Here is a 26,298-nt window from a genome sequence, read left to right as displayed (position 1 = left end):
TCATTTTGCATCATTTTAAACTCTAAATTTACCTATAAGTCAAGAAGATTTAGATCCTTTGTAGGAACATTTATGGAAAAAAAACACCAACAGAGTTTGGTGGAAGGAAAGAAATAGTAACAGAAAATGCAGTATATTCAAACTTTCTAAAAAAATTTTAAAATGGCACGATGGAGACACCTTTATTAACACTGAGAAATTATGTTGAGCCATATAAAATCACCAATACTTGGACTTTTTTGACCTATGCAAATAGCAATCTCACATGATTCAACCTGATACATAAAAGCCTGTTGGAAGACAGTTGTCAGTGGTCTTCTCTTGCTCCTACACATCTCGCTGGCTTTGCTAAGGATGTGACGCTCTGGCCCATTTCTCAGAGTTGTGTTTGAAGCAAGCAAGCACCTGTGAGTAATGAGGAAGGGTCTCCTACTGGGATAAGGAGCAGGCTTGCTTACTGCTTGCTATAAAAGCAGTGAAGTCCTCGAGCTCAGTGTTTCTCTCCTATAACACAACTCACTGCGCTAGCAGGTGTCATCTGGGCTCTCTGAGATACTGAGAGCAAGAGGAGCCAACGTGAATATGTTGATGCTTAAGCTGCTTACTGTGCTGTGAGTAACGCTGTCCTGTGTCCCTGACTCCGGAGTCTCATGTCTTCCAACATCCGTGAAACAGGAACAAGGTAACTTCTTAGCTTTAAAGTAGGCTAATATCAAATCCCAGACCCAACAAAGTCACAGGACAAGATACTCTCAAGATTTCATTAATTGCATCAGTTGTGAAGTTTTCCCAACCTGTTGCCATTTAAGACCAGGAAGTTGAAATTTCCTTAAGAAAGATCTGTGTGGTTGTTTCCACCCTTGCTCTTAGCATCCTGTCACAGGAAGTAAAAAAGTTTCAGAAGGAGTATAAAACATGTCCTGGACCTCAGATCCTCCCTTGGCCTCAGAGCCATGTGAAGCCCCCCAAGAAAGCTGTGATGGTGTTCTAGACTCTTGGAAGAATCCAGGTAAGAGGTTTCAGGCTAACGAGTAGCTTCCATCTCCATCTGTTCCCTTCTCCTTTTATTTGCCCATGGGTTCAATCTTTAGACATAAATTAAGCTTTGTAGGTCAGAGTTCCTATAATACTTAGAGGTCCAAATTGTTAACAGTCATAGAAACTAAAACACAGCATAGGTGAAAGCTGATAACCCATGTTCTAAGGCGCAGCTCCCTCACTTTCTTCTTGAATATGGCATTGGGGGTCACACTAGTTTTCTTCCCTCCTAGGCTGACTACTGATGAGATCCTACCATTTTCTCCTGACAATGCCGCGATTGTGGAGTTGGCGTTTTTATGTAAATAGCTGTTCTCTGATTCATTAAGCCCTATTGCCCCTGACACTTTTTTTTCTTTCTGACCGTTATCAGCCACACACTGGCAAAACAGGGAGAAATAAAGAGGACAAAGAAAGGCAATAAAAGGGTTACAACCAAGAAGTGTATTGTGACTGTGACCAACAAGGAAATTTAGAAATGGGTGACTGAACACCCAAGGATGCTCTGTCAGCTGGTTACAGCTACAACATTTGTTCAAAGCCTGACAAGTGCTTAGCACCATTTCAAGGTGTCACACAGAGACACATAGGAAACGACAGTCATAGACACTACCTTAAGCACACTTGCTGCTTAACAGACAAGATAGCACAATTAAATGCCTGTATTCCTGGATATGCACAATCTGGCCCTTGCTTACCTCTCTACTTACTCTTTATTTCTCTCATAGCACCTGTCGCAAGCTGCAATATTCAGTTTATTTATTTGTGTTCTTGATTATTATGGCTCCCCTGAGCTGAGAGTTGCCCTGTATGCAACAGTGTGTCCATTCCAATTATTTATAGCTGCCATCCCCAATCTCACCCACTGGAATAGAAATTCCAAGAGGACAGGGACCATGTCTATCTTATTCACCGCTGTAACCCCAGAGCCTAGCAAAATGTACCTAGCAGATTCTCAAAAAGGATTTTTGAATGAATGAATGAATGAATGAATGAATGAATGAATGAATAAATAAATAAAATATTAAATAAATAAAGCCAGCAACAGCTATAAAGATTATGTAACATCTTCTGAATGCTGCTACTAAATCAATAATATAAAATTAAAGGTGAACCTTGTTCAAAAAAATGAGCAAATTTTAAAAAATATTTAGATGAGAAAAAACATCTCTAGGCCCCAAGGTAGCTGCCCTGAAACTGACCACAGCGGCATAAATGTGCATGGCCGAGATCAGCAGAACTTCCCAGCTGACCTAAAGATTCATGCATCACTGAACTTTAGAGTGGTTTGGTGTGGCATTGCTGTAGCAATAACTAATACTATACTCTTTTTTTTAATTTATTTTTTATTTTATTTATTTTTTATTTTATTTATTTATTTTTTCTTATGTTGTTAGTCACCATACAGTACATCATTAGTTTTTGATGTAGTGTTCCATGATTCATTGTTTGCGTATAACACCCAGTGCTCCTTGCGATACGTGCCCTCCTTGATACCCATCACAGGGCTAACCCATCCCCCCGCCCCCACCCCTCTGAAACCCTCAGTTTGTTTCCTGGAGTCCATAGTCTCTAATGGTGCATCTCCTCCTCTGATTTCCCCTCCTTCACTTTTCCCTTCCTTTTCCTAATGTCCTCCATGCTATTCCTTATGTTCCACATGTAAGTGAAACCATATGATAACAGAAAAATGGATAAAGAAGATGTGGTCCATATACATAACGGAATAGTACTCAACCATCAGAAAGGATGAACACCCACCATTTGCTTCGACATGGCTGGAACTGGAGGGGATTATGCTAAGTGAAATAAGTCAAGCAGAGAAAGACAATTAGTATACTCTTTTAAAGTAATAAAAATTAATTACCAGCAAAACACACATGAAAATGCAAACATGATTGATCTTTATTGAAATGGAAAGTGTCTTTAAATTATTTGATTCCTCCTTAACCTCAGACAAACATCTTCCCTGCAGCCACATTCTCACGATTGCAGCTGAGCAGGCCTGGGTAGGACACACTCAGAGAATAGACATGAAGGAGACCAGCAGGCCCAGCCCCACGGCGGTAGATGTCACCTTTCCAGCACTGTCTGAGTCCCAGTATTTCTCATAGACATCATCTAGGACCGAGAGCACAGCCTCCATAGTCTCCTCGCAGGTGGCCTGAATCTGAGATGCTGGCAGGACAAATCCATATGTACCATTGTCCCTCAGCTCAAACGTGTATGAGAAGGGGATCCCAATGTCCCGAGCCCAGTCTCTTGAAGACCCTGATGTGGTATCTACAAACAAAAATGCGAAGGCAGAGGCAGATGTTATCCTTCGAAAGGACAGGTGTCTATGGCTATTTCAGGGAATAAAGGTTCAATGCGGCAACATGAACGAACTTTTTCATATTAAGGATTCATGGATGGCTGTCTTCTCCCTCTCATTGTTATGAAACCCTGTAACGCAGGAATTATGTCTCGTTTATTCTGTCTCCCCTCGCCACCTCCCCGAATACCTAGCATTATGCTTGGCACATAGTGGAAGTTTGGTTAAAGTTTCTCCACTGAATCAAAGACTAGACAACCTAGTATAATGAAGCAAGTGAACTGACACATAAAGGAACAGAAGCAAAATGAGCAACAAGGAAAATAGTATGCAAATGTTACCCCGGTGGTCGTCAGGTGGGTGGAGGAAGTGGTGGCTGGGGACAGGGGAAGCTGTGCACTGTCCTTTTAACTAAATTCTTTTCTGTGTTAGATCCTTTCTCCAGGCCCCACCTGCTTTGCTTTCTCAGCCTGATAGGTCCTCTGAGAGTTGAACCAACTGACCAAGGGTCACTGGAAAACGTCCTTCCTGTTAACTCCTGTACCTTCTCACTTGCGAGCTCTTTTTAACTGAAGCCAGAAGGAATTCTGGTCTGAGCCAGGGTATTAATTTTTTCTGTTAGCTCACACCTTATCCCTAGAGAGCATAATTCTGGATTTGTACCGACTCCCTTTTATCCTTGGTCATTTTGATTTGTACAACTTCCTGTTGACCCCAGGAGCTCTTCCGTCTCTCTCCTGCCCACCCCACTCCCCAAAGTCCACTGGCTTCTTTTGTGACTTAGATACTATTGAAGAGGCAAAGAAAAGCTACTTACATAAAATATCTGCACTCGATCCAACTCTATAATTGGTTCCATGCTTTTTTTTCAATGCATTTGCTGCCTTCTGTCCAACTTGGATCTGTAGGTGGGAAATGCAGAGACAGATATCTGGTGTTAAAAATAAATCCAACAATCCAGAGGGTTGGGTATTTTGTCCAAATCCATCTCCAGAGTTCCAGACCATCTTTCTAACTTCCCATTGGGCCTCTATACCTAGGTAGCCTCCTGGTACTTCAGATTCAACACACTCACACCCAATTTCATCATTCCCCCACTAATAAAGCCATTCTGGTTTCCATATTTCTGACTTACCATGCTCCCCCAAGCACAAGTAAAATCCTACAGTCACCTTTGATTCTCCTTCTTTCAACTGGTTACCAAGTTTGCATTTCCAGCACCGTCACCCTATTTTAGTCTCATTACCTCTGAAATGGACTATTGTCTTCTAGTACGTTTCCCTTCCTCTCATCAATCCTTATCCCAATCGATCCTCTCTGGACTCCAAGTGAATTTTGGTAGAGTAGAATTGCGATCATGATCCTGCTGAAAAGCCTTATTTTTAATCGCCCACTGAATTAACCACAAGCTTCTCAGTTTCACATTTGATATCCTTTATGATGTGGCCCTAACCCACCTTTCCAACACCATATTCTTTATACCCTACCCCAGATGATAGTCACACTCCAGTTTTCCCACTGTTCCCCAGACATGCCCATTTCCACAGACTCTTCTACCTTTTTTCTGGACATTCCCTCTACCTGGCATGCCTTACTTCTTTTCTCTGCCTGTTGAAGTTCTGCCCAACCTCAAAAGACTTTTTCAAACGCTGACTCTTCCATGGGGCCTTTCCTCATCACCCCAACTAAATCCCCTCTCTCCGCATTCCCCCCACCATTGCCCTTTGTTCATACTTCTCTTATAACTCCCTTCTTATTTTCCCTTATAGGTATTTGATACTTATCTCTCTCGGGCTTACAGAATTTCAGAGCTGGAAGCTACACACTCCCCCACACCTACCACGGTGTCACCTGACTACACTGGAAATCACTCAGAACTGAATGATTTCTAGTGTCTCAGCCTCGATCTCTGCAAACCTTATCCTGAGATCAGAGCCACTAGCACTGAGAGATCCAAGTGTATTGGCTGTGTTTATTAAACTTCTGATAAATTTCCTCACATACCCTTTCAACAGTCTTTCAGTAGTCTTCTCTAAGTATTCCCCACCCCAGAATCGCTAATACTTCCCCTTAGACTTTACACAAACGCCACCCAAATCCCCTTGACCACTCCCTGCCCGGACTGTGGCCCACCTCTGCTTTCTTTACCCCCTAGGGCAACCTACTGCTTTTGCAGGTGCGTCAGCTCCCCTGACTTCTGACTAGTGATGAGTCTAACTTTAAAGCTTCCTGGGCCTGCATTGTCCTGCGTTGTTCAGTTGAATTCTAGGGTGTGACAGAGTGGTGCTTGGGCAGAGTAGAGATCGGCATGGTGACATTCAAAAGGAGGAGCAGAAAAGGGAATAAGTAGCGGCAGGTCTCATACAGCAGCTGTGAGCAGCATCCTGAGGGCACTTGGGACTTTCTGTGTGTGGCAAAGATAAAAGAAAAAACATTCAACTGAACATATTCTCAAAAGTTTTGCCTCCTTTTTACTCACTACTGAGAATTCTGTCTTGGGCCATTCACCTTCTCTCTCTTTTCCTGAAAAAAGTTTCTAAGTCTGGCTTAGTGCCTGGGCTCATGTTGTCCAGAATTGACATGATGGGTAGGAAGGGCTTGAGAAGTGCGTGAAATAAAGCTGGTTTGAATCATTCACACTGCAAAGAGGTATAAGAGCTGTTTGTAGACAGAAGAGAGAATGATAAGAAGGAGAAGAGAGTCAGAAAGAAGATTTCTGGAGAGATGAATTCTGCTAAGGACGTAAAAATGAGGGGTGAAGAGAAAAGGTCAGGGTAGTTGCTATCTGTGAGTGAAATGAAGAGCACGAGGCGGGGTGGGGGAAAGAGTTGCTATGATTTTACCAGCTACAATCCCTTTTGAAGTTCCTTCAAAGTCTGGTAGAGACATGAATTGCTTTTAATTATTTTTAATTCCCATATGTTTCTTCATTTCTCTGAATGAAACTCCATGCTAAGTGGTCCACGTGGGACCTTAACTTTTATTTGGGCTATAGGCATCAACTCCAGGCTCCATTGCCTTCCAAATGGCTCTTGCATTTTTTTTTCTCTTCTGCAGTTTACCCCAGGCAACTATTTCTTTCTTCTGATTGCCAACCTTTACTTCTTTTATCCGATGTAATTCTTTTCCCTCACATCCTGTGGGATGGGAAACAGTCTTCCTAGTTTCCTCTTCTTTATTGATACAAGAAATTCTGGGTTTTTTTTTAATTATTCCCTTAGAGATTACTACGGGGAGGTCGGGAAGAGTAGGAAGTATAAGGTATATGAGAAGTGTACAGTTGTGTCCCTTTCCAAGAAGATGAAATAAAATCTGAAGACTGACTTCTATCCTTAGGGGTGGACCTCCTGAATAGTCTTCTCTCTCCTTTTGACACTATACTGCATGGCCACAGAGAGCCAATTTCTCTGCTGCCCTTCTTCTCAGCCCAAAGGAACTTTAGTCAAAATAATAAAAACCCTGGGGCGCCTGGGTGGCTCAGTCGTTAAGCGTCTGTCTTCGGCTCAGGGCGTGATCCCGGCGTTCTGGGATCGAGCCCCACATCAGGCTCCTCCGCTATGAGCCTGCTTCTTCCTCTCCCACTCCCCCTGCTTGTGTTCCCTCTCTCGCTGGCTGTCTCTATCTCTGTCGAATAAATAAATAAAATCTTTAAAAAAAAAAAATAATAATCCTTTTGCCAGTAGTACATAATCTATATTTCTAAAGACCTCAGGCCTCCTTAATAACTCCCAGAGAGTCTCCTATAGGCATATATTCACAGGGAGACACACAAAAAGTTTGATGAAGGCCCTGGCGTGTGTGTGGGAGGAAGGAGCTTGGGATGGGATCTAGAAGTTGATATGGGAAGAGTTCAAATGGAAAGAATGTCAGCATTTAAAACATTAGAATTTTTATAGCTATTCTAATTTCCAAAGCAATTTAGAACAGGGCTATATATAGTTATGTTTCCCCCACATAGTGATTGCCAAGTTGTCTATCATGCAGGATAATATTTATCATGATTTCTATAAATTTTTGGTTTTGTAAATATATAGAGATTAATTACTGGTCTCTGGTAATTGTAAATAGTACCAAAAATGGAGATCTCCTTCAACTGTTGGCTTGATTCTGTGTCTTTGTGCACTCTATCAAAGCTTACTCATAAGAACCTAAAACCACTGCTAGCTAGCTTCAACGAAGTTGACATAGGCGGCAAAATTGTCACACTGTCTTTTTAATGAAAAGTCTTGGAGATGAATGTTAATGCGAACTGTTCAACACCTGAGACTGTAAGAGATACAGAACTGGAAGGCCCTTTCTCAATTCAATGTGCCCATTTCTGCATATAGCACTAAAGTGTTCTCAGTAATCCCCACCTTCAAGTTATCTTCCAGTCATGGCGATGTCAGTGCCACAGGTCTCTCCTGCCTTTTTGCCTCCTCTAGTCTGTGGCCAGAGGGCTCTAACCAGAGAGCCAATAGTACAAAACCCTCTCACCTTTGAATACAAACTTTGCAAAATGGTCATGTGCTATCTGTCTTCCTGAGCCAAGAAGGAAACAGAATTCTTAAAAAAAAAAAAGAAAAGAAAAGAAAAAGAAAAATCCAGGGGTTACAAGCTGCTTTTTTCTGTTGGTGGAAGACCTAGCCCATGAAAGATCTATAATGGCCTGTATTTGGTAGTCCATTTGTATTTGTCACATATCCCTTTGAGCAGAAAGTAGACATCTACAACAAATACCACAGGAACTGGGAAATAAAATGGGTTCTGGGCTTCTCAACTAAAATCTCTGTTTCTGCAGTTTCCTTTGCTGAAGAAATGAAATTTCTAGAGTTTGGGAATAGGAGGAAATAGGACACAGTAATCTGGACATGTAAGATGGTAGGAAGTCGCATGCCCTTTCGAGCAGAGAAGCAGTATGAAGAGGCTGAATGAATGTAGCCTCTGGAGTCTGAAGACATAAATTCCAACCCGGGCTCTACCAACCGCTGTCATCGGGTCAGATGAGATACCGGTCCCGAAGTCCCTTTGTAAATTGCAAAGTGTTAAGCAAATGTTAGTTATTGCCACATCTTACAAAATGATCACATAGTTCAAATGTCCAAAAACACTGTGAGAAAGATACTGGGGTACTACTAGATATTCTTGGTTGTTGGGGGAAGAACTCCCTTCAGCAAGGATCAATAGTGGTTTTTCTTTTTGCGCCCAGACATGTGTTCTCCGGGTCATGCTCCAGTGGGAGAGGGACAGGACAGGTAAGAGAACTAGTGGGTCCCCAAGCCTCTGTGACCTCAAGAACAGAGTGAGCTTAGCTTCCATCCATCCCAGCATTTGTTGATAATGAGGGGCTTGTTCTAAAAAAATAAAAAAGATGAGCAGAGAATAACAAGTGTTGATGAGCATGTGGGGAAATTGGAACCCTTGTGCACTGTTAGTCAGAATAGAAAATGGTGCAGCCACTATGGAAAACAGTATGATTGTCCCCCTAAAAATTAAAAACAGACTGTCATATGATTCGTCAATTCTACTTCTGGTTATATACCCCCAAGGTTGAAAGTGGGATCTCAAAGAGATCTTGTATACCTATGTGCTTAGAAGCATTATCTGCAGTAGCCCAAGGTGGAAACAATTCAAATATGCACGGACAGATGAACCGATAAAGAAAATGTGATACATACATATGATGGAATATTACTAAGCGGTAAAAAGGAGGGAAATTCTGACATATGCTACAACATGGATGAACCTTGAGGACATTGTGCTAAATGAACTAAGCCGGTCACAAAAAGACGGAAACTGTATGCTTCCTCACGTGTGAGGCATCTAGAGCAGTCAAATTCATGGAACGTGAAAGTAGAATGGTGGTCTCCAGAAGCCGCGGGGACCAAGCGTTGTTTCTAATGGGTATTGTGTGTCCACTGTGCAAGATGAAAGAGTTTTGGAGACCAATTGCACAATAATGTGAACATCGTAACACTACTGAACTGTCCACTTAAAAATGGTGAAGACGGTAAATTTTAGGTTATGTGGATGTTGCCGTGATTAAACATAGAAAAAAATAGTGTTTTAAAAGAAGATAACAAATATGACAACAGTTCTAAATTTACCCTCCCTTTGATTTGTGTCTGCTGTCCTCAGGTGCGCGAAAGGGCGAAGAGACCGGTCCTTTCCAGCAATTGTGCCTGGTGCTTGGGTAAGCCGGCTTCAGAGGACCTGGATATAACGAAGCACACTTTCCCAGCCCGGCTCGGACCCCGCCGGCACGTCCCCTTACACAGTTCCCTAAGCAAATACTAGAAGCAGAGTTTAGAAGAAAATAAAGCATTGTGTTTAGCAGAGAAGAGAGCAGACATTATTTAGCCATGTTATTTTAGATATGCCATATTCCACTAACAGCTGGCAAGTTCTTTAAAGCACGGTTCAAAAGCTATAATTGCTGAACGGAGCTTCAAGAGAATTTACAGAAATGAAAGCACATTCCTGCAGATTATTAACATAATCGTCTCATTTATATTATCGACGAATACCTAAGATGTCTCCCAACTTGACACTTCATGAAACAGGTAGTTAATTAATGTAGGTAAAGCAGCATTTAACCTGAAGCCTTCCCAGCAGGCGTCTGGCAAGGTGTAAAAAGCAGAAGAAAGAAAATAAGGAAACGCAGAGAGAACAAAAGCAGGGCTGGAGCCTGAATCTTGAAAAAGGAACCCAAGGAAAGGAAAGCCAGGGTCCCACGGAGGCTTTTGTAGAGGCTCTGGTGCAATGGTCTTACCAGTTCCTCGTGGTTACTGGACTTATTTTTAGTGTAGCCATAAGGCGTGAGAATGAGCTGCCCGTAAGAGTGCATGGTCAGGAAGCACACGATGCTCTCCTTCTTGCTCTCGACAAAGCGGGAAACAGCTTTCGTCTCCGGTTCCGACACTGGTCCGGTCCCACAGAATGTTAAATCGTGGCAGTTTTCAGAGGCGCCGGTCTCTGGAATAGACAGAAAACCACGACGTCGTCAGCATGATAGCCGTTTAGAACAGATTGAGGGCAAGGCGTCACCCTTGGTCCGGGCAACCTGCGGGTGGCAGCGGGGCTTGCCCTGGCTTGTGGAAGTTAGCTCTGGTTAAATGGGTGTACGAGGGTAGTCATTCAAGGAGGAACTCAGAAAGGCAGGAGGGCTGACATTCGATTTAGAGACAAACTCCATGCTTCCATGGCCCACAAAGGAAGGTGCAAAATGAAATGGCTTTTTCAGTAATCTTTTACTTACACCTGTGGTGGGCCGTGAAATAGATGTTTGGGGTCTTAGGTCAGGCTGTGGCATAGCCTTACTGGCCTAAGTCGCTCTCACTGTCTTACTGGCTTCCGTCTCCTTAGAGCTGTTTTGTAAGGACACAGACGTCTGTTCTCCTCAGGGACGATCATAAGGACCACCTGCTGAGCACCTTGTAACCCTGGGAGGGCAGTCAGCCCCTCCTCTGTGGCAACTCATCAAATCCCCACAACAACCTACTGATTGAATGGTAGGACTGCGGCCCACGTTTTAAATAAGAGAACCTAAAGCAGAAAGATGAAGCGATTTTTCCAAGCTCACACAGCCGCCAAGTCTGAATTTTAACCTTTACCATCTGGTTTTTAATCAGATTGCTCTTAACCATTTCTACCTCTCTATTTGCTTCTGATCCACTGGGCACGTTGAGATTCGGAAACATGAACATGCCTTAAGGAGAAGGAAATGTTTGCCTTATTTACTTCTGCCTCCCTGGTATAAAAATAATCTGCAAGGATAATTCTCTGATTTTTTTTCTTCTCTTTGTGAAAATTCATATATTTAAAAATAAAGTGATAGATTTCAAACATATTCGCTTGGATCTAGGTCTTCTTTGCCCTTGCTTAGCCAATCCCACTTGAAAAGGGTCCCACACTTGACTGTTGCTGGTTCTTACTGCGTGGACAATGTCATCCCTTAGGGGAAGAACACTGGTCAAGAAGTCCAGAGAGCTGTGCAAAATTAGATGTCTCCTTTTGAAAGTTATATCTCCAGTAATTCACCTCTGTCCTAGCTTCTCTTCTCCATTTTTTTGCTCATCAAGTCATCAACTAAATGTGTACTTACTACACCAGGCCACATTGAAATTTCGATTGAGATCTGTCCCAAAACATGTGCCGTTATTATGGGATGAACGGGATTTCCTCCAAAGCCGATCCTGTAACACAGAAACATAGAAATGCTGCTGTTCTAAGGTCTCATAAATCACAGTGTTGGTGACGAGTGGGTGGCCCTGAACATAAAAAATAGTCCCTAGGATTGTCTGGAAAATTTGCCTTTAACATAACAAAGCTTGGGCGGATAATTTTTAGTCTCACAGATGGGCCAGCAACACCCAACAACAGGCACATCTGGCCAACCCCAGCGTTTCTACACGTACACCAACGGATTGGAGGGAGTATGGCCCTTTCCTCCGAGCAGATCGGCAGTGCCCGGTGGACGTGATCTGCTTACTCAGGGAAAGCGTCAGAGACTCATTTTTTATGTCCAAGTGATACAGGATGAAAGGTAAATAGCTTGGCAGATGGAAAAAGGCCGTTGCAGGTGTATCGGGGATGGTCTCTATACATTTCTGGAAGCAGAAGACTGATGAGTGAAGATGAGCATGAAGACAAGTTTCTCCAGACAAGCTTGGAGGGAAGATTTTGATTCACACCCGGGCCGAAAGGCTGCTACAGGAACAGGGGTCCCTGGAACCGCTTTTGGGGGAGCAAAGGGGAAAAGGGAGGAACGGATACTCTCCAGAAACAGGGGTTCTTGTTTGTGGACTGATCTGCTTTGGAGACATTTTAAAGATGAAGTTTTCTTTCTTTCTTTCTTTCTTTCTTTCTTTCTTTCTTTCTTTCTTTCTTCTTTTTTTCTTTCTTTCTTTCTTCTTTCTTTCTTCTTTCTTTCTTTCTTTCTTCTTTTTTTCTGATTTTTTTGTTTATTTATTTGAGAGAGAGAGAAGGAGAGAACGAGCACGAGTGGGGGAGGGCGGAGGGAGAGGAAGACGCAGGCAATCCGCTGAATGGGGAGCCTGATGCGCCAGGCACGATCCCAGGACCGTGGGACCATGACCTGAGCCAAAGGCAGATGCTTAACCCACAAGGCCACCCAGGCGCCCCCAGAGGAAGTTTTCTATTAACTAAAAACTTTATGAGATATTTGCCCCCTGTGTGAATGATCACAGTGGAAAATGAATGTTGGGTTAGAATTTATATATAATTTGTATGGTGACTAACATAATATAATAAAAAAAATTTTTAAAAAAGAATTTATATATAATTTGTGCCCCTCATGCTTCAAACCCAGGGGGTTACAGGGTTGTATATGACTTTTATACCAATCTGACAGGCAGTCCACAAACTTGAAGGAGGTGGACTTGGAGAAAATTTAAGTCTGGCTGCAAAACTGGGAATATGTCAAAAACAAACAAACAAACAAACATCAAAACATGTGCTGGATTTCAACTCTAACAAGGCCTCCACTTTCTCCGTTCTGAACTTGATGTAGATTGTTGGCTTAACAATACTGAGTTGATTTTCATTCCAAATGGGGCTTCTTTCTTTACGTGGCCACAAAACGTTTCTGTTGCTACAATGACTGAGGTCAGAACAATGAACCTGAGTCAAGATCTAATTCATGGACTCAGCCCAGAACCACGCTCGATGTACTCACTGTTGTCCAAGTATAGATGTAACCATCTATGTTAAGAACGGGAAGCACATAGAAGTCCAGGTTTCTAAGGAACCTTCCTATCCTTGGGTTGTCTTCATAGTTTTGTAGAATCTGGAAATTTAAGAGAGAAACATTTGAAATGCTCTGGGGAAGAGGTCTTTTTTCAATTTTCTAACACTTTCACCGTAATTATAAGAGGTGATTGCACATGGAACTTCTACCCTGCTGCTCTCCAACCCCGCCTCGGTTGTCCTATTTGTTATGATTGTGGTTCTCAGGCTTTATTTTGCATCAGAATCACTGCGAGGACTTGTTAAAATACACTGCCTACATTGCCTAGCTCTCCTCCCCCACCACCTCCCCCTCCCCGGAATTCACTAGGTGGTGAGGGGAAGCCCCAGAATTTGCATTTCTAACAAGTTCCCAGTTATGTAGATGCTATTGGTCTAGGAACCGGGCTTTGAGAACTGCTCCTTGTGGGTTTCCTTCTGTTGTGGTTTCTGAAAAGACTGACACAAAAGTACCTTATAGGGTGTAGCTAATATGTAACAATTCACTGAGCTAGGTATTTTCCACAAGCCAAATCTCTTCATCCGCACCACAGAGCCCCTGTAGAGGCCCTTCCAAGCTCCTTCAGCAGGTGACAAACTAGGGGTCCCGGTGTTAGAAAATTTGCCCAAGACTCTCTGAAAAAGGCAACACCAGGCTTTACTCATCTCTGAGTTCAACCATGTATTGTCTTCTACACTTAGATATGCTGTTTACCTTCCAGTATAAATTATTGCGGATACACCAGAAAGAGGTCAAAATACCTCAGTCTTCAGCGAAGTTACTTATAAATTCCATTTCCCTTGGGGTGAAGGAGTAACTCAGTAGAGAGCTGCATTGCCTACCTGAGAAAGAAGCATGCTTTCTAAATAGCTAAGATGTGACAGGTATTTTGTTGGGCGGTTAACAATTACGAGAAAGCTAAAGACACTTACTTCTCTCACAAACCATTGGCAAAAAGCTGGGGCGATCCATTCCCTGGCATGAATTCCACAGTCCATCCAAATAATCTTCTTGGGGTTATTAGACGGTCGGCTGATCTGGAGGGGACATCCGTGCTCTATTACCAAGCAATTGTTTATCATCATAACCCACTGTGCAAAGTTATCAGGTTTATTGTTCTCCTACAGGCCCCTTTCTTCCTCCACTCTGTGAGTCCAAGCATGAGGCAGGGGCGATGGGAGAGATGCCCACCGCTCTCCAGTTCCCGTCAACCCAGTCTTCTTTCCTTTCTCCCTGTGCCATTTCTTGCGCATCCCTGGAGCCTCACTCCAGCAAGAAAGATCCCCTCCTCTTTCAGAGAGGTGGGCCGGGTAGGAATTAACCTGGCTGGTGGATTCTCTTTGATGGAGAAGAGGTGGTGAACACTCCCAAGCTTGTCACACTCACATCTGCTTTGAATGTAAATGGCCTAGACCGAGCTGTTCACTGAAAGCCACTGGGAGCTGGGCTGATGAAGGCTCTATACCTCTTTATCAGTGAGAAATTAACAAATTGGGATAAAGACAAGACTGGATCCATCATATTCAAGGAGCTTTTTTCCTAGACCCTCACCCATTTTCCTAATCTAGCCAGCATATTTCCTAACCCACCTTTTACCTTCATTCCTTCTTACAATTACCCTTTTTATGAATACATGTATTTGATTATATATTTATCTTTATTGCTTCTTTATTATATACCAATTCCACTCTTTAAAATATGCCCCAGGCAAAGGATATTTAGATATCTTTTTTGGCTGACTCAGCTCCGAGTTTGATGGCCTATGGAAAATCAGGTATGCAGGCACCACGCCCCGTGCTTAACATGTTAGCCATTCACTCAACTCCCAGGTAAATTCGATTTCAGAGCCAATACATTTTTTTGTAGTTTTAGATAACTCTCAAATTTGAGAATGTGCCTTGTAAATCAACATGTCCACAATAAGTGGTAAGAGGGCAGTGAACTAAGTAATTAAGGGAAGTCCCAGTCTTTTCACTCACCTTCAAATAATACATGGGCCGGGTCTCATAGGTCATTCCTAGGAAATGCATTGTTGCCACTCCCGCGTACTTCTCACTTATCTGGATCATCCACTGATAGATCTGAAACAGCCAGGGAGGACTGTGGATATCAATAAGAAAATCGTTTGCTTGCCTCTAATTAAGATAACTGCTTCTCTCATTAAGATACTGAACTCTGGACTATTCGCTCTACATTACGACTGTGGGCTAAACAAACTACAAGACTAACCCAATGAGCTACGCTGATTTCTGTAAAGACCGACTCTGCCACCCAAGCTCAGAGCACCCTATTGAACTTTACAAGTAAGTTATTGAGCATTAATAGTTTCAATAATCCACTGAGAACACTTCAGAAACATCATATCCTTCAAATGGCCACACACCTCTAGACTTCCATGTGACACCCAATCGTGCCAGCAGTTTCAAGGCAGGCTGATCTGGGGGGATCCTTTTGGATCCCAACAATATCCTTTGCCAATACCCATGGATCTAAGATTAGAGAAGAGTTGGGTATGCCCTTCACAGAACATGCCAATAGAAGTTTCTAAATCAATCCCAAACTGATCATTTCGATTCATTTGAAGAGACCTGAATGGATGTTGAATTAATTCAAAGTCTTACACAATGCTTGGAAAGGAAGGGTTTTATACCTTCACCTGTAAGTCAATAATGTGGGGTTCTGTAATGGTGACTGGACCGAGGGAATTCATAAACATTAGATATATTAAGGTAGTCATCAACACATGACAGGATAGTCCTCTACCCAGTTTCTGTATAGTTGAAATATCTCTACAATAAGCGTTATGGTAAACAACCATAATTAATTTGGGATAATAAATATTCTATTTGAAAATTTTAGTATCTCGATTGACATTCATCTTAACATGGAATATCTGTAGATAAAATGCATTATTATAACAGTAATAATATGTCAGTGGAGTATTTTCAGTCCAGTTCTGTCGAATGAAGAGAACGACAAATTCTCACATGGGTATCGTGTGTGCTTTCTGATGCGCTGAGTCAGATGAAGGTGCCGTAAGCCCTGGGCAGGCGACAAGCAGCAGTGCAACAACAGCAATTATTTATCTATTGTTTAATCAGAACTAGTGTAGTGTATTCCATCTACTCTCACAGAAAAGCTGCAAGATCAGCACTGATTTCCTGTTTCACAGGTGAGGAAACAGAAGACCAAAGAGGTTAGGTGTCTTGGTCAAGGTCACAGAGCACGTGGTCAAGCCAGGTATGACCTACCTCCCATACCAGAGCATGAGCTTTCCATGAGCCTTCCTGGACCTTGTTCAAATTTTTAGAATCTTTAGTACTTGGGGGTGATTGTTACAGAAGAATGTGTAAATTCATTCTTGCATTCTTTAAAAAAAAAATTCTGGAAAATATTAATATACTCCCAAACGCTGAAGGAATAAACGGCAAAGCCTATTTGGAAGGCAACTTGTGCATTTATGTAAAAATTTAGATGTGCTTATCCTTTAACCCAAAAACTCTATGTTTAGAAATTTGTATTTCAAAAAAAGCTTCGCATAGAGTCACACACACATACCTCACAAATATGCATATATAGTAGCTAATTTTTTACTGTATCCAGTTTCAAAAATAACCAAACTCATCTTAGTAGTGATATGAGTATTTCTTTAAAAGAAATGTTCCCCTCTTAAGAACTACTGCCTGCATCCTTCGCATCCTACAAGAAATGCCACATTTTCAGCTAAATGTGATCGAATCACAAGGCGTCTCCACTGCATGTCCCACCCCCATATACACATTGGTCTTGCCTGCTTAAACTGGCTGACAACCTGACAAACAAGAACAAGGATTAATTTTAGTCCGTGCTCACAGGAGCGAAACTGGCTAGAGGGTTCTTTTCCTTTCTGTTGTTGATTTGCCTTTTTATTTCATATGGCAGGATTTATAGCTTCGATGGTGGTGATCAAAAGATGATTTTCTGCAATCCCCTGCACTCGGTGCACAGGCAAATCTCAACTTCGTATTTTGAGACTCTCTAACCTATGGATATTAACAGTGAACCATTCCTCGCCCATCCTAAAGTAGGCTGTGGCCAAAACCACCCTCCATGTGTCCTTGCTCACCTCCTCCATGGGGTGATAGCTGGTATAGGAATAGGTGTCCAGGCTCCTCCACGGGCTCACTGTCTCTTCCACAACCTCTCGTCTGGGTTGTGCTGGGGATCTGCAGAAGAAAGTCAGACTCAAAGCAGTGAAGAAACTAGAATACCATGAGGATTGGAAAGCTGATGAGAAAGGTGGTAGAAAGCACTGTGAATAGGATTTGGAGGAGAAAAGTCAGTGTTAGAGTCTTCTCGCTGTGACTTACTGACTGTGAGACCTGGGGCAACAACTGAGTCCCTCCAAACCGTAGTTTCTTCATCGGCGAAGTGAGGTGAGGACAGCGATTCCAATCTTGCAAGGAAGCTGGGTAATTCAGTAAGATGTAGTTAAACACACTTTTAAATTTGTATAAGAAATAATACCTAAGATTTATTGAACTGAAATGTATTACAAGACACTCAAGCAATTTAAATCTCATTTACTTCTCTTGAAAACTCTGAGATAGGTACTCTTACTATCCCCTTTCAGAGATGAAGAAATCAAGTCACAGGGAAAGTGTTATTGGGATTGACAATAACAGACAATAACGGACAGCCTGATTGAAGAGCCTGCAATATTTTAAAAATTATTTCTAAAAACATTATTGAAGTATGATTAACATACAGTGTTTTATCAGTTACAGATGTGCAACATAGAGTCAACAATGCTACGCATTACTCAGTAATGATAAGTGTACTCTCAATCCCCTTTATCTATTTTATCCATCCCCCCTTTCACCTTCCGTCTGGCAACCATCACTTTTTTTTTATATTTGAGTCTGTGTTTGTGTTTGTCTCTTTTTTGTTGTTGTTGTTGTTCATTTGGTTTGTTTCTTAAATTCTACATATGAGTGAAATCACATGGTATTTATCTTTCTCTGTCTGATTTATTTCATTTAACATTATACCCTCTAGGTCCATTCATGTTGCAAATGGCAAGATCTCTTTCTTTTTTACGGCTGCGTAATATTATACACACATACATACACACACACACACACACAGAATATCCTATATATATATATATATATATGTAATGTTTCCACACACACACACCCTCTTCCATTATTAATATACCACACAACAGTGGTATATTAACATTTATTAGAGTCAATGAACCTACATTGACAGACACATCTTTATTGCCTGAAGTCTGTGGTTTACATTAGGGTTCACTCTTGGTGTTGCACATTCGATGTGTTTAAACAAACGTATAACGATATGCATCCACCATTGCGGTATCAGAGCACAGTCTCAGTGTCCAAAAAACCCTCTGTGCTCTGCCTGTTCATCCCTCCCCCCGCTAACCCCTGGCAACCACTGATATTTTTACTGTCTCCATTGTTTTGCACTTTCCAGAATGTCACATAGCTGGAATCATACAGTGAATAGCCTTACAGATTGGCTTCTTTCCTTAGTAAATGCATTTAACTTCTCTCCATGTCTTTTCACGTCTTAATAACTCATTTCTTCTTAGAGTTGTAGAAGAGTTCATCAGCTGGAAGTACCACAGTTCTTTATCCATTCTCTCACTAAAGGGCATCTTTCTTAATTGCTTAATTGGCAATTATAAATAAAGAAACTACAGACATCTGTGTGCAGGGCTTTGTGTGGGCATTAGTTGCCAGTTCATTTGCGTAAATACCAAGAAACATGATTACTGGGTCATACGGTAAGAGTATATTTAGTTTTGTAAGAAACTACCTTCCAAGAAACTGTCTTCCAAAGTGGCTGGACCACTCTGCATTCCCACCAGCAATGTATGAGAGTTCCTGTTGCTCCACACACCCTTACCAGCCTTTGGTGTTGTCACTGTTCTGGATTCGGGCCATTCTAATAGTGTGCGGTGGTGTCCCATTGCTTTCGCTGGCAGTTCTCTAGTAACACGATGCTGAGCATCTTTTTGTAGGCATACCTGCCACTGGTGTATCTTTGCTGGTGAGGTGTATGTTCTGGCGGTTTGCCCATTTTTGACTCAAATTGTTCATTTTCTTATTATTGAATTTTAAGAGTTATTTTAAACAACAGTCCTTCATCAGGTGCGTCTTTTGCAAATATTTTCTCCCAGTTTTTGGCTTGTCTTCTCATTCTCTTGACATCATCTTTGTAGAGCGGATGTTCTCAATTTTAATGAAATCCAAGTTATTAATTATTTCATTCATGGATTGTGTTCGTGGTGTTGTAGTTAAAAAGGCATTGCCATATCCAAGGTCATCCAGGTTTTCTCCTATATTATTTTCTAGGCGTTTTTTAGTTTTGAATTTTACATTTAGGTCTATAATCTAATTTGAGTTAATTTCTATGAAGGGTGTAAGGTCTGTGTCTAGATTCACTCTTTTTTTTTTTTTTTAACATGTGGATGTCCAGTTGTTCCTGTACCATTTGTTGAAAAGGCTATTTTGCTCTATTGTGTTATCTTTGTTCTTTGGTCAAAAATCAATTAATTATATTCATGTGGGTCTATTTCGAGGCATTTTATTCTGCTCCATTGATCTATTTGTCTCTTCTTTCATCAATAACACATTGTCTTAATTACTGTAGCTTTATAATAAGTCTTGAAGTCAGGTAGTGTCAGTCCTACAACTTTGTTCTTCTTCAATATTGTGTTGGCTATTCCGAGTCATTTGCCTTTCCATATAAACTTCAGAACCAGTTTGTCAATATCCACAAAATAACTTCCTGGGATTCTGACTGGGATTGCAATGAATCTATAGAACAAGTTGGGAAGAATTGACCTTTTGACAGTATTGAGCCTTCCTATCTATTTATATAGAACATCTCTCCATTTATTTAGTTCTCCTTTGACGTCTTTCATTAGAGTTTTATAACTTTTCTCTTACAGATCTTGTACGTATTTTCTTAGACTTATACCTAAGTATTTTGTTTTGGGGGTGATAATATAAATGGTAATATGTTTTTAATTTAAAATTTCTCTTGCTCGTTAGTCTATAGAAAAACAATTGACTTTTGTACATTAACCTTGTGTCCTACAACCTTGCTATAATTACTTATTAATTCCAGGAGTTTTTTTGTCAATTCTTTCAGATTTTCTACGTAGATGGTCATGTCATCAGTGAACACAGACAGTTTTATTTCTTCCTTCCCAGTCTGTACACCTTCTATCTCCATTACTTGTCAGATGGTATTAGCTAAAGCTTCCAGTGCAATGTTCAAAAGCAGTTGTGAGAGTGGACATCCTTGCCTTGTTTCTGATCTTAGCAGGAATGTTTCTAGTTTTTCACCATTAAGTATGATGTTAACTGTAGAATATTTTGTAGCTGGCTGCTCTTTATGATGTTGGGGAAGTTCCCCTCTATTCCTAATTTACTGAGTTTTTATTAGAAATGGGTGTTGGGGGGAGCCTAGGGGGCGCAGTCGTTAAGCGTCTGCCTTCGGCTCAGGGCGTGATCCCGGCATTCTGGGATCAAGCCCCACGTCAGGCTCCTTTGCTGGGAGCCTGCTTCTTCCTCTCCCACTCCCCCTGCTTGTGTTTCCTCTCTCGCTGGCTGTCTCTATCTCTGTTGAATAAATAAATAAAATCTTAAAAAAAATAAAATAAAATTTAGTCAATCCAGTTACGTAGCTATGAATGGAACTTGAGTTTTAATTAATTCTATCAAAATATTTTGTGCCACCCAGGCGCCCCTAAATTTTAATGTTTTAATCTGGTTCATTTAGCACCATATACCACAATTACCCACTGTAATAGAAATCAATTTCCCTACACAATTCTATGACGTTAAACTTGGAACTACATTTATTATTTTTAATTGTTACTAATATTTAAAAGAGTAGCTAATATTAATAAGAATTGTTATTCTCGATTTAATAAGTTCTTTACCCTCAAAATTGTAAATGTTTTATTACACTGTTGAATGAATTTCACCTTATTTACCTTGTTCAAATGAAAATCACGAGATAGGATTGTCTAAATAATCAGCTAAAATAATGAAAATGAATTTTAGAAGGAGATTAAAAGAAACAAATGTAATTAAAATTATAATAGTTGAGGAGGAATATGTTTCTCCATGTTATTCAGGGATTTGTTTCTAATATGAATCATTCATTTGATTTTTTGTTAAATAAGCAAGAGTGCTTCATTCAGAGTGAGCAATTCTAATATAAAATATATATACTGGTGGAAGCAATATGCTGAGGCTGTTTGACAAAACATATTATCATTTTATAAAGAAAATATGTACAACCTTTGGTGTGTTTAAATTAATAAAAATTCGATCTACACATAAATTTGCAGGAGCACAGTTCATGTCTTTATCAAATAATCAGAAAATATATATATTTTATGATACCAGTTAACCTTTATTGAGCACTATATGGTAGGCAATGATAAAAGCATTTATATTATCCTCTTATTTAACCCATTCAACAACCCTTGGTACTGTATGCAAAATCAGTAATAGATAATAGTAGTAGAAAAGTAGATTTCTTTCTTACAGCCCTTAAAATCTGCTTAAGGCAAGAGACATAAATACATGAAAAGCAAAATAACTCAGCCATTAAATAATAAGGCATGAAGTCTGATAAGAAAATTGCCTGATTGACTACTAATTAAATGGTACACTAAGTGCATTGAAGACAAGGAATGGAGAATTCCTAACTTAAACATAGTCAGTGATAACAACCAGTGTTGTCCTAGTAATTACACATGCCAGCACTGTTCAAAGAACTTGATATATATACACTTATTTAACCCTGACAAAAATCCTTAAGGTAAATTATCCCAGGTCGTTGTTTTGTTCTGAAGATTTTGTTACATAGGCTAAATTATGCTTTTATTATGCCCTAGAGAATCAGCACAAACTATTTACTAGCCCACTTAAAAAATTGTCTAGCTCTGATTTGGACTACAAAGAAAGCAAAACAAGTATCAGCACTAGAGAACAATTTCCGTGCTTTTTCAGAAAAGAGAGAGGAGAAGAAATGAGGCAACTGAGAAGGGTATCATTTCAGCCCTCCCTTCATCCTTCCTCACACTGGCTATCCTGCCTGGCCGGTCCTGCCCAGAAATGAGATCATCAGAGAGGCTTTCATAACACTTTGGGGACAGAGATGGTTCAGCAAATGTCTGGGTCTTTATTTATCATAGTTATCTACTCAATGGGGTAGGAAAGTGAGTACACGCAAAGCAGGGCTGGTCCCAGTGAATTCCTGTTTCAGTTGGGCTGGTATTCCCTGACAATTCCACAAATGGAATGGAAGAAATTAAAGGTAACTGGATACCATCAAGAACCAACATTTGGTTTTCCCCCAGCTAATGTCTGCCAAATGTGTAAGTACCTTGTCTCCTAAGCCCAGCATTGAATGACTAGGTCCATGTAACATGCAAAAACAAAACAAAACAACCCCAAAAAACAAAAAAAATTTGTGGGATCTGAGTGAAAACCTCTGATATTAAGAGTGCTTATCATTTTTACATGAGATTAAACACAATACTTAAACCTCAGAAATCCAAATACTTAGTTCAAACAATGTTTAAACTATATACTTAGAAAAGGCAATTTCTTGTTTCTAGGCAATTTCTTGGGTGATGCATTATGCATGTAGAGAGGGAGGAAAATCTGGCTAATCCCCCGAATTATCACCAGTCTCATCTCACCAATCAAATGAAAAGATTATTGTACTTTGTGTATTCTTTATGAATAGGAATTCATAAAATGTTTAACAGAGAAAATGATCCTTTGGGGTACATTATTAATAAATACTGTAGATCTAAAATTGTCTAGTGGAGTTTTGACTGGAATGTATAAAAAGGCAAGAATCTAATGAATACTGAGCCAAATTTTGTATTTTCGATACTTCGTAAGGATACAGTTATATGAATATTTCATGACAGTAATGTATTTTCAAACTTTTTTTTCCTTCTTACAAAATTAGCATACACTTATCGTGGAAAATTTAGAAAGTAAGGAGAGGAGAAAAACAGAAAAGAGAAGGAAGGAATAATCTTCAATAATCCCACCTCCCTGAGTCGTTGATATTTTGGCATATTTCTCATCAATCTTTAATCTTTGCATATTTTTTCTTGAAAACAGTGCAGATTATATCTATATATAATTTTGTATTCACTCCTTTGTATTGCATAATATTCTACCAGAAGCATTTCCTCAAACCAATGAAAACTTTTTATAAACATTATTTTTCATGACTGCATTATATTTGACAGTAGGTATAGATTACATAGCATCATTTACTTAAATATTGTCATTTATGCTGGATATTAAAACTATTTCCCCTTTTGGTATTTTGCTATTGTAAATAATTCTGGAGTTAATGACTTTTTGCATAAATCTTTGTGCTCATCTCTGATTATTTCCTCGCGCTACATTCCAGGAAGAAGAATTAGTAGGTCAAAGAGGACAAGTATTTTCAAGGCATTTGGTTCATATTGCTAGATCCCAAATGATTCTACAGATTTACACTTTTATTGGGAGTGTGCAGCCAATATAAGAGTCCACCACCCTAAATGCTCAAAAGAAATATTGCAAATCTTGTAATCTTTGTTAATCATAGACTTTCTAGACTATTATTACATCATATGTAATGAACAGAGTATCAAAAATGTCAGGTAACCCATGTTTTGCATTAGTAAGAGCCATATAAAAGTGGACATTATTTTCTATTAGTAATAATGAAGATGCAAGCAGCCACTAAGGACCAGGACTAGAAGATTTAAAATGTTTTCCTCTAGTGCAGTCCGAAGCTGCACTTGAGTTACCCAACGGAAGCCACCCTAAGTCCCACTGCCTGAACCACATCACTTCCATAATGTAACCTGGGTTTGAAAAACATTTTTTTTCAAATCTTCATTAAAGAATGTTCACAAAATAAAGAATAATTGAAGGAAAAGTGGGGGGGGGGAATCACCAACCAAAGATAACAATGACCAATCTTGGTACATTATTTTTTCTTTTATTTTTCTAAGTATTTGTTACATTTTCTATTCTGCATCTTGCTTTTAGCATAAAACATGGCTTTTCTCATGCTATTAAAATTTTTTGTAATCATTATTCTAATGGATAAATAATACTCCATTGTCATATATCACATGTCAACGTTTACATAACCTAATGTGGGACATTTTGTTATTTCCAAATATTATAATATTTTATATAATATTTATGTTATAAATATAGCTACATCTCAGTGCATAAAACTCTTTCCATACTTAGTTTATTTTCTCAAAGTAAGTTTCCAGAGGCAGGGATCAATGTGTAAGTTTCATTCAGTGTGTGAGTTGTAAGGCTCTTTGTATTTTTAAGCGAGGTGATTCTTTTCCCCAATCAAAGCTCTGTGATATATGAAAGTCTTTGTCTCTAATTTATGAATGAAGAATCTCAGAAAGATAAACACAGTACCTAAATGAAACTAAGTAAACTGATGGAAAACATGAGATGGCAATGTCCAAACAGGTTTTAGTGCCATGGAGATTGTGGGCTCTCTTTTTATATCTGAAACCAGACTATCAAGCTACAAGATAAGCTGAGATTGCACCATTCATCCAGGGCAAAAATCGGAGTGAATTTCTCTGTTCTGGGAGAGTGAGTTTTTTGCAAGATTCTTTTAACCATGAAGCAGAAGAAAAAATACTAACTACAACCGCACATGTTTGCTGAGATATACCAAATGGGCAGGGTGAACCATGTGTGAACAAAGGAGAGCATACACTTTATATGAAAATTACACCACACACACACACACACACACACAGAATTTAACATATATTAAATATTAGGTAAGTTATAATTCATTATGAATAGGAAAGAACACAAACATAAGCAAATAATAAGAGCAGACATATTCTAGACTAATAAAATGAGTAATAATCAAGACAAAACACTAAACCTTTTTAGAAATCAACAAAATGCAAAGTAAATCAATTGGGTATTTTCACACATAAACAGATGCAATTTTTCTAGAGGGCAATTTGGCAACGCATAGCAAGATCCTCACATTTTTCTCAGCTTCTGACCCAGGGATTCCACTTCTTCTAACTTATATTAAAAAAATAATCAAAGATTTGCGAAAGAAATTTCATGTGGCTGGATGCTCACCGTGGCATTTGTAAAAATGACAAAGTAGGAATCAACCATATGCCCCATAGGGTAGCAATGATGGAATATTATTCGTGGTTGCAATATGTTTTAAATGAGTTATGAATGTCGTAGGAAAATTTCTATAATACAATTTAACTGAAAATTTCTGGCAATAGTACTGAATACATAATTATCTATACAAAAATATTAAGAGTAACTATATCTTGGTGAAATATTAAACACTTTAAACATTTTTTTCAAAAATTAGAATAATCTGATTTACCTATTGTGAAACTGTAAATGAAGGATATAGAATTTTCATTATAATTTCCTTTTCTCAATCACAAAATATGACATATCTATTGGTATTTATCATATTTTGTGCTGGAAAATGTTGGCTATTTATTCATTTATTCAAAGATTATAACAGTAATGCTGAATGATAAAACTTTATTAATCTCATCTCATGGTGGTGTGTATGGGTAGGAAGAGGGGAGAATCCAGCTACACTGATCTTGAAAAAAGCTTTCCATTTAGACAATCTAAGTCAAGATAGTCAGCCCCTCTTCCCACTTCACACTCACCCATCATATCCCAGCCCCTCAGGAACCAGGATCCCCAAGAGGTAAAGGGTCCCAAGCAGAGGCTTCATTCTTCTGCAGAGAGAACTAGAAAATCCTGGGCTTCTCCTGCAGGTCAATGGATCAGGCATCTCTGAGAAAGCATAAAGGCGGAGACTTTTACAATCAAGATAAGGTAAGTCAGCTAATGGATGTCTCAGCAGAATTCTAAGTGAACAGTTGTTTTATTAACTCAATCATGTCCTCAAATAGCTTTTTTCTTATACAGTGGAAAGCACTACCATTTGATTTTTCATTTCTCCTTGAAAACCAAATTTATACAAGCTCTTGGCTCCACTAGATCCAGAAAGAAGTTTCTTCCCAATGTGAAGTCCTCATTTCTAGGAATTCCCATCACCTATACTTACTTAGGAGCTTAATTACTCCTGCTGGTCCCTCCCCACAGGTTTCTGGGCATAATGG

At 39.8% G+C, this 26,298-nt stretch overlaps 1 protein-coding gene across 1 annotated transcript; it reads right to left on the bottom strand.

Annotated features, from left to right (window-relative positions):
• Window positions 1-2,978: 2,978 nt before the first annotated feature.
• Window positions 2,979-25,907, bottom strand: CPO (carboxypeptidase O). The gene is made up of 9 exons (XM_045806126.2): window positions 25,840-25,907; window positions 17,185-17,284; window positions 15,059-15,160; window positions 14,012-14,116; window positions 13,029-13,139; window positions 11,436-11,526; window positions 10,104-10,306; window positions 4,170-4,254; window positions 2,979-3,321 (listed from the first exon to the last, which is right to left on the bottom strand). The coding sequence occupies exons 1-9, from the start codon at window positions 25,905-25,907 to the stop codon at window positions 3,059-3,061; spliced, it is 1,128 nt and encodes a 375-aa protein (XP_045662082.1). The 3' UTR covers window positions 2,979-3,058.
• Window positions 25,908-26,298: the final 391 nt, after the last annotated feature.

Source organism: Ursus americanus, chromosome 1, assembly GCF_024610735.1.
Source record: "Ursus americanus isolate L20-20 chromosome 1, mUrsAme1.1.p, whole genome shotgun sequence".
In the NCBI taxonomy this organism is placed as follows: Eukaryota; Metazoa; Chordata; class Mammalia; order Carnivora; family Ursidae; genus Ursus; species Ursus americanus.
Note: the sequence above shows the minus strand (reverse complement) of the source record. Positions and strands in the feature narration are given on the sequence as shown.